This window comes from Anguilla rostrata, chromosome 8 (assembly GCF_018555375.3).
Source record: "Anguilla rostrata isolate EN2019 chromosome 8, ASM1855537v3, whole genome shotgun sequence".
In the NCBI taxonomy this organism is placed as follows: domain Eukaryota; kingdom Metazoa; phylum Chordata; class Actinopteri; order Anguilliformes; family Anguillidae; genus Anguilla; species Anguilla rostrata.
Window position 1 is genome coordinate 11332610 of NC_057940.1, and position 9248 is coordinate 11341857.

The following is a 9248-nucleotide window of genomic DNA, read 5'->3' on the forward strand; positions in this document are numbered from 1 at the left end:
ATTCCTTTCTCATTTTTGTCTTTATCTTTATCCAGCACCTGCTTTTTAACTTTGAGATGTGTGTGCTTTTTCTGCTTAGTACACACTTCCCTACACACAGTGAAAGAGTGCTGAGCGTTTTCTCTTGTGCTGTTCAGTTGGGTGGGTCATTCGCCCCGCCGATGAAGGACTTGCCTCGGTGGCTGAAGGAAAACCCGGAGTTCGCCGTCTCTCCGGACTGGACCGACATCGTCAAGCAGTCAGTGAGTGAAATCGGCGAACGCTTCCACTGGGTTTTAGACCTCAGCATCAGGCCTTCTGGAGAGCTGCAGGAGCGGCTGCTGTCTGCTGAGGCTCTGCACACTTACTGTGTGAGAGCAGGCCCTTCAGCCCAGCTGGGCTCCTCATTTAACCTGGGTTTCTGAGGGGAAATTGGGTCAATTTAGGTCATTTTAAGGTGAAACCACCAGGACCAGGGTTGTGGACCCGTGTTATATAGCAAGTCATTTTGGAGCATGTGTACCAAGGTGAATGAATGAAGAGGGTCATGGTGATTGTTGGGGTAACGCTGGGCGTGTCCCTCCCCCCTCTTTTGCAGGGCTTCCTCCCAGAGGCCATGTTCGGAGGGCTTCTGACGGGGCCCGTGGTGAGAGAGGAGGGGGTGTGCCGGCGCGGGCGGAGACCGAAGAGCGAGGGGGCGCGGGGTGCCGCCTCGGTGGCGGCCCCTCCCCCCGCGGGGCTGAACCCCCTGCTGATGGGCGGGCTGATGGGGGGCCTGCAGAGCCTGCAGCTGGCCGGGCTCATGGGCTTCCCCTCGGGGGACCCCAAACAGGCCGCCGCCCTGCTGCCCCTCATGCTCCCCAACATGCTGGGCCTGGGCGGGCTGTTCGGTAACCTGGCGACCGCCGCAGGCTCCGCCCCCGCCGCCCAGGGCGAGCCCGAGGCCACGCCCAAGAAGGAAGATGAAGAGGAGGATGAGGAGGAGGGGGAGGCAGAAGAGGGGAGCACCGCCGAGGCAGAGGGCGGAGCCGCCGCGAACGCCATCTCCGCCGCCATGGCCGGCATGTCCGCCAACCCCCTGGCCTTCAACCCCTTCCTGCTGTCCGCCATGGCGCCCGGGCTCTTCTACCCCTCCATGTTCCTGCCCCCCGGCCTGGGCAACATGGGTAACATGGGTAACCTGGGCAACCTGGCCAACTTGAGTAACCTGGGTAATCTGGGCAATCTGGGTAACCTGGCCAACCTGAGTAACCTAGGTAACCTGGCCAACCTGAGTAACCTGGGTAACCTGGGTAACCTGGGCAGCCTGGGCCTGGCCGGCCTGCCCCAGGCCCTGGCTGGGCTGCAGGGCGCCATGGCGGGGGCCGGGGTGGAGAACGCCGCGGGCTCCTCCACGGAGAGCAACGCCGAGAACGGCACAGACGACTGCTCGGGCTCGGGCGCCGAGAACGACACAGGCAGCAGCACAGAGAGCAGCCCGGAGGCCAGCGCAGGCAACCCCGCGGGCCCCAGCACAGGCTCCAGCACAGGCAACCCCGCGGGCTCCAGCGCGGCTGACAGCAAGGGGAACCCAGCGGGCTCCAGCGCAGACGACGGCACAGGAAACGACGGCAAAGGAAACAGCGGAGAGAGCGACGCGGGCGCGGCGGCTGCAGACGAGGAGGAAGGCCCCGCCCAGCCCGAGACGGACGGCGCGGCGGCGTCCGCCGGAGACCAGAGCGCGGACTAGGCCCCGGAGAACCACGCCTGCCCCGCCCAGCCGAACAAGACCCAATCACTACTGTGGACACGACACTGTTAAAGCCTTCTCCTTCTCACTCTGTTATTTTCAGTTTTTTCCCCAAAGCAAACTGAACTGCCTGAGCAAAAAGCCACTGTCATACACTGTAGCATAAGGTGCATCACTGGCGTCGCGGGGACGCCGGGAAGCAGTCGCCGTGGATACGAAGGGCCCGCTTTGTCCGGTCCTGCATATGAACCACAGAGAGGCGACTGAACTGCTGAAAGAGGGCTTTAGGGAGGAGTACCCCGGCCTCGCTGCTTTCCACCGAGCTCCTCCTCCTCCCGTAGAGGGAGCCCCCGACTCTCTGTCCGTCAGAAGCAGAGGGTCGAGCGAGATGTGTGTATTTAAACTTCTCCTTTTTAATTCCCCCTGTCGAGTTGTGTTTGTGTGCTGTTCTGTTCTGCTGTTCTTTATTTTTTTTCAGGATGAACGTCTGAGGCGCGTCTCTCTCTCTCACAGTGCTCAGGCTCCCCTCCAGTTTCCCACAATCCCCTCTGCCCTGTGGAAACAGCAATAAAGGAGTACAGTTATTCAGGCAGCTGCTGAATGTCCCACTGGCCTCAGGGCTTCTCATTGGGACATTGACCAAGAAATCTGAAAAACGGGGAGGGGGGGTACAGTCAGTTTGTCTCATGATAATGTCGTTTATGCACTGGTAATAACTATTGATGAAAAAATCAGGTACATTTATCTATTTGAAAGGACATTTTTTTGTTACTCTAGCCACAAAGATGCACAGCATTACCTCAACTTTAAACTAGCCTTGAAGTTTACAGACGTGACTTTTATTTTGGTTTTTTGTGGAAGGGGTCAGGATTTGATTTTGTCTTTCATGTTTTTTTCTGAAACCGTTTTGTATGATAAACTGTAAAATGCTGTAGTAATGTTGCTACTTTTAATAAAAAGTCACACATCGTATACATCTAGGATACCAAACTGGACTGAAAGTCTTTATTCTTTTCCTTAACTTAAAATGCACTGTCTTGTGTTGCTTTATGGGTCATTTAGCCAGTTAGCTGGCCGGGCTGACAAAGGACTTACAGCACAACACACACAACGAGAACAGGCCATTTATCCCAACTGCTCATCATTTTCCTGACTAAATTGTACCTAGTGCTCTGATTACCTACAGACTAGATAGTATCTCACACCGTATCAAGCCCAGCCTTGAAAATCCCCAGACTTTCTGCCTCTACTATGTGACCTGTCAGGCTATTCCACACAGACTACTATCTGTCTGCAAAAAAATGTATTAAAGGAGTACCATGGTGATTTTCACACTTTCTCGGTTTTATGTGCTATTTGCACAAGAGGCATTGAAGAAACACAACGAGCAAAGTATTAAATATGTCCGTTCTGTATTTTTGGAGAAATATGTGTTTTAAATTCATCATCCTATTTTCAACCGGTTGAGAAAGTTGTCATTTTGCTACGTCACGAATACAGTAACCACTCCCATTCCCACGCCCCGTAAAGAAATTTGACAGGACACACCGTCCTGCTGTTCAGACAATGCAAATATTTGACTAACGTTAGGTTCACTTAAATTAGAGTGCCTTTAGATTATTTCTGGTTATATTCATTTAGCTAGCTAGCTAACGTTAGCTAGCTAGGAGGTTTGCTTTCATAAGGCAATGTTATCGATAACGTTAGCTTGCTAGTTTGCTTTTATGAGGACGTTATAGTTGTACTTTTATCTTAACTTGGCTAGCTAGATAGCAAAATTATAATTGGATATAAGTCAACGTCCTTACCTTAGCTATCTATCGATACTTGATATACTACTAAGCTGGCTAGCTTGTGAAAAGTCTCCCAAAGAGAGCGCGTATCATGGGGGTAGCTATGGTAACGGGGCACGGTCTGTCAATCATAGCTAACTGACAGTTCTCATTACCACGCCCAGACGGTTCGGGTGAATTTTTATAGTGGGAAATTTAGGCTTAGAAAAATACGTTTTAAAGTACATTGAAATTACTAAAGAATAAAAAAATTATGCACATTTGTTTTGTTGTTGCCTGAAGACAACTGGGAAGTGTCACGTTCAACCACCATGGTACTCCTTTAATGTCTGTACAAAATTTACCTTTGGCTAATCCCCATTTATGTCCCCTCGTTCTTCTAACAGAACTCAAACTTAAGAAAGATCCCCTTTATGAATTTAGAAGTCTCAATCATAAGGGCGGAGTGTGGCACAGTGGGTAAGGAACTGCGCTTGTAACCGAAAGGTCGCAGGTTCGATTCCCGAGTAAGGACACTGCCGTTGTACCCTTGAGCAAGGTACTTAACCTGCATTGCTTCAGTATATATCCAGCTGTATAAATGGATACAATGTAAAGTGCTATGTAAAAGTTGTGTAAGTCGCTCTGGATAAGAGCGTCTGCTAAATGCCTGTAATGTAATGTAATGTCAATCAATAATGCAATCAAGTTAGTATTGTAAATGGAACATATGTCTTGCTTCATCTAAGCCATTAAGCAAGTCTCTGTGATGCTCACATCTGGAGTTATAAAGTTCATAATAGGGTACCCCCTAAATGGCAAGGATTGGCCATATTTTGCATGTGCATGAAGGAGTTAAGAGTGACTCAAGTTTATAGCTTTACACATTTTCACTTCACATCTTACCAAAAAAAAAAATCTTACCATCACCTAATTTCCTATTTTCTATTTAAACAAAAGTTCGTTTTTACTTTTAGTTCTGTTTTGAAAATAGTCTCAAATGGGTCACAATTTCGAGTGTATATAAATGCAAGAACACTTCAGAATGAGACTGCTGCGATCTTTAACCCGATTTAACGTCCCATCCTTATATGGTTCTGAAAGTAAAATGGCGCTTGTCTGCAAAGCGGAAGCTGGGAGCAGTGAACTTTGCGCGGGAATAGACTACAAATCCTGTTGCTGTCTGCCTTGAACCGCACTCCTTTGTGCCGTAATCATGATTTTCCATTTAGTCCCAGTTCATCGTCTCCCGCGGTGTCCGTTATTCCGTTATTCGTCTCAGCTTGCATTTCGTCTATGGCTCCGGCATGGTCTGCGCTGCCGGCTCTTCAACAAACCGTCTCAGATTTCAATTGACCCACCTCGCGCCCGCACGGAAAGACTGGCTGACAAAAGTCTGGTTCTTTAGACCACAGGTCGGCCACTCTTCCAGGGTTTCAATAATTAATCATGCCTGGTTTGGAGAAGATGGCTTTTGATGGAGCCTTTACAGGAACCGTAAGGGCTCAATCAGAGCGACTCCAGTTGGCAATGACAAGACACCGTCGTTCTACCCTATAACGCAAATGTCAACTCGTAGCCTGTTATAGCCCGATGCCGTAGGATGATGATCCTGTTAATCTATGTCAGTTTGAGATTTCGGCATATGCCGATGTCAATCACTTCAGAAAGTTTAACGGAATTATTATGGAAATTCTTGGTTGGTGATAGCATTACGAAGTGAATAGAATTAAATAATGTAAAACGGAAACTGCAGTTGGCTGCAGTGCATAATTAATCGCACTGAGCGCCAAATATTTTATCTTTGGTTGCCACCTGAATCCAGCTGATTTAACTGAGTGATTTTTGTTTGCCCTCGATATTTCCTTGGCCCCAATTATTGTATTTCAAACGCTAATTTATTTTGTTTTAGTAAATGGGCGATCTAGACCTGTAATTAGTTGGCTATAGCCTAGCGTTCATCAGTCAAAAAATTTTCGTTGTCTATAATAACTTGAGGCCTCCTTTGCTGATTTGCGCAAAAACCGCAAGACATTAATTTAGAACAATTAAAACGGCAGAAAATCATTTCAAACTGGCAAGTCTCGAATACAGGTGAGCTCGCGGTCGAGCGGACTGTGGGCTTCCTTACGCTATCCTCGCGCAGCGCGACTCCATACCCGAAACGACACATCTGGATGGAGTTGCCATGGTAACGGTTGTTTTGACCTTTGCTTGCTCCAGAGGAGGTCCTCCTGATCCCATAGGATGAGTGACAGGCTTGTGTTTTCCATTAGTCTGTCTCCGGTGGATATTTTTTTCAAAAGGGGTTGCGGGCGAGCATTTATTATTTTATTACGGATTATTTTACGGGGAGAATGCACAAAAAAGCAGAAACTGGGTGGTTTAAATTGTGAGTAAATATATCAGTCTCAGCTAAATTGCAGTGAAGAGCTATGTTAAATAATCACGTCACTGGTGAAGACTGTGGTGGGTGGAAATGTCTCTCATTTGTTAGTAAATTGCTGGTAGTGTTGAAACGGCACGGGTGCGTTTTCTTACCTCCTGAGGACACTGCAGAGGGGCCAGGGCTTCACTACCGAGGCAGATATGGCGGGATGGGTCTTCAGCCGCACCTGGTGTGTCCGCAGCACATCCAGTCCCTCAGGGTTTCAGGGTTTGTGCAATCTCTCCAGGTACTTTTCTTGCCTCTCATATGGAGCAGTTGGGGATGGTCAATAACACTAGTCTACAGAAGCTCACTGATTTTCCAGACATGGGTTTGAGGTCGGTGGCAGTACCTTTGAGATCTGTAGGGAATAGAGACAGAGTGGTGAGTTATTACGCCCAGCCAAGCATTGATGGCACAAGTGAGAGTGTGTGCCTGTGTGTGTTTGTGTCTGTCTGTGCAAAATACACTGGTGCACTTCAGTTCACAGACTCGGCCACCTCCCAAACAGAAGCCCTTCCTCTTCCTCGCTCTGCTCTCGTGCACGCAGGTGGTTCTGATCATGGGTCCACAGGGATTTTGGAGCACCTCCTGCCAGCTCCACTGTCTGGGTGGGTGGGGCAGTCAGTGGGAGGGGCCACTCTCTGCCTCCTGCCTGGATGTTGTATAGTTTATAGCTCAGAACCAATTAATGCTGTAGAAACGAGAAGAAAATAACTTTCATTCTTGAACAGGACATAAGAACTTTAATCCCCAAAGAAGTTATTTTCCTCGCAGTGGTTATCTGGTATAATGCATACAGTATATGCTCTGCTAGCATGCCGCGGTCATGTCTTGTATATTTTGCAGTATTTGTTTTAATGTGGTGGCCGATATCAATGCTAACACTTGAGGAGGTGATACAAACTACCAGGAAATGCTGAAAATCCCTGAACCTCAATGCATTTTAGCAGAGTTGTGCGTGTGTGGTTAAGGTTAGGGCTGGAGGAATAAATATTTCTATAAGGTTTTTGCAGATTCCAGCCAGCCTTACGATCATGCAGAGTCCACTGACTTGAGGCCTCATGAATCACATGACCAAAGCTGATAAGTAGGTGTTTACATAGCTATTCATGGTTGAGAGCCCTGGGAAAACCCTGTTGCTGGTCTTCTGATGTAGACTAGGCTATGAAATAGAGACGCCTGGTGGTCAGATTTGGAACTGCATGTCCACACCTGCCTCTGGTGAGGGGACTTTTTAGGGCTATTCAAAGTTAATGGTGTGCTTTCACATAATTTTTTCAATGGTCTTGGTATTCTCTCAAGCTTTCGAGAGGGCTGTGTAGACAACAGGGTTTTTGTTTACCCATGTCGATTTACTGCAACAAACAAGTACTATGTTATGGGGGCCTCTGCTGGATAAATGTGGCAATGCATTAATGTGGCTATCTTGGGCATTATAACACGTGGGTCTTCATGCATTATATTTCCTGCTGTACCAAAGAAAAATGAGAAACATGGGGAATAAACTGCCTAATTATGCCCCTGGGACAGACAGAACACCTGTTAGAACTGGGAAATACATGTTCTGAATGTGAATCTGAGCATTTCCATCACGGGATGCTAATGTGATTAACTGTGTGTGAAATCTGGGTATCAGTAGAGACCGCAACACCAACCAGAAGAAAATTATTGTAATTGCAGACTCTGTTAAAAAAAAAATTTAGAGGAACTATCAAGTGTCTGAGAGTGCTTTTCCGGGGTCAGTTTTACTTTTGAACTCATAATGGAAAAGGCTATGACTCGGGCGAGTGAAATCTAATCCTAAACCATCACTTCTGGTCTGAGACACTCAAAGTACAGGCTGGGTTTGTGTTTGGATGATAGAAGAGAAGCATGTACTTTTTCACCCTTGCAGACACTTTTTTTTTGTCATCAATTAACCCATTATATCAAATTGCATAAAATCACATCAAGCGGTGTGAAAGAGCTTATGTGTGAAGAACCCAAATTATGTAACACTGAACTTGTGAAACTGTGCTACTGATCGAGTGCCTCGTTATAGTTGAGAGGACCTGTAATTAAAGACCAGCCTTTGCCTCATTTCCACCAGGAAAGGGCAAAGGCAACCCCTGCAGGCTGAACAATTCAGAGACGGACAGGTTAATTTCTGGAGCAGGTGTTCCCAAGCTGAGATGTGCACATCAGTCTTCTGCAAAATGGGGGGGGAGGGGGAGGGGGAATAATATCTTTGGAACCTCTGTGTTTAATTTTTTGTCCAATCATCATTCCTCAAATTATAGCTACAAGCTTTCAATGGTGCTGTCCAATTGCCCCCCTGATTTACAGCTTGGTTGTCGTCGCCTTAAAACCGAACGCAAGCTGACGATGTTGAAACAGCAGATGTGTGGTCATGGAACATTAGCGCGAACGAGGCCACATTAATTTTCCTGTTTACTTCTGCTGTGTCACTCTAAGGCAAACGCAAAAGCACAGATGGTACGTTGGCTCTAGCAGGATAATGCGTTGGCTGGCTGACTCGTCTAGATGGACGATTTCAGCTTTCAGCAACTAGTTACCCAGGAGACACGGGCGCAGTTGTTCCCCCTCCCGCTGGTTGTGGGCCCAAGGATTGGTTTGCTTGTCAGTAACCCAAAAAAACAACATGAATATCTGGAACTGGGGCCGCTGGGTACTGAAACATATCCAAGGTGGTACTTAATAGTGCTTGGTCTTTGGCATGGGACTAACTGTCTGGGCTGTTGTAATGACCCAAAAGTTGCATCCAACTGAGTGCCAATGCTGGTAGCTGACCTATAGAGCTAGAATAAGTCAATCTTTTTATAATTTACTTGTACAACATTATTTTGGCTAAAGAAATACTGCAATAATAATAATAATAATAATAATCTCAGTTAATCTCAGTTAATCACCTTTGTCTGCACAGTAAAATGCCCTGTGTTAATTAAACTCTAACAGATAACATTTAAAAATGTTATCTGTTAGTTGAATTGACACTATTACAGTCGAATTAACATCGGACATTTCACTATAGCAAATATACGGTGTGCCAATTTACTATAGTCTATGCTATTCTTTGTTTTCTCCGGAGTATTTTTAGTAGTCTTTTTGTTTATTTACTTGCCCGAGTTCATACGTGTATACTCCTGTACGTCGCATAGCTGTACGAGTATTACCTTCGAAGCATCCTTAGGATTGAACTGGGCGACTGAATCTGCGTTGCGTTGCTCACGCCTACCTGCTCCCGCCCATGTTAGAAACACATTCCAGTCGGTTGTACTGCTGTGTCCTTGCAAGTGAAACAAAACATTACATAAAATAAAATCGTAACGTCAAATAC

At 46.9% G+C, this 9248-nt stretch overlaps 1 protein-coding gene across 1 annotated transcript in view; it reads left to right on the top strand.

The window, feature by feature from the left end:
- The window catches only part of LOC135260797 (chromodomain-helicase-DNA-binding protein 7-like), a 56397-nt gene extending 53699 nt beyond the window's left edge, over positions 1 to 2698 (top strand). The window contains 2 exon segments of the mRNA XM_064346345.1: positions 138 to 242; positions 578 to 2698. Of these exon segments, the coding sequence (XP_064202415.1) occupies positions 138 to 242; positions 578 to 1708 (1236 nt within the window). The 3' untranslated portion in view covers positions 1709 to 2698.
- The last annotated feature ends 6550 nt before the right edge of the window (positions 2699 to 9248 follow it).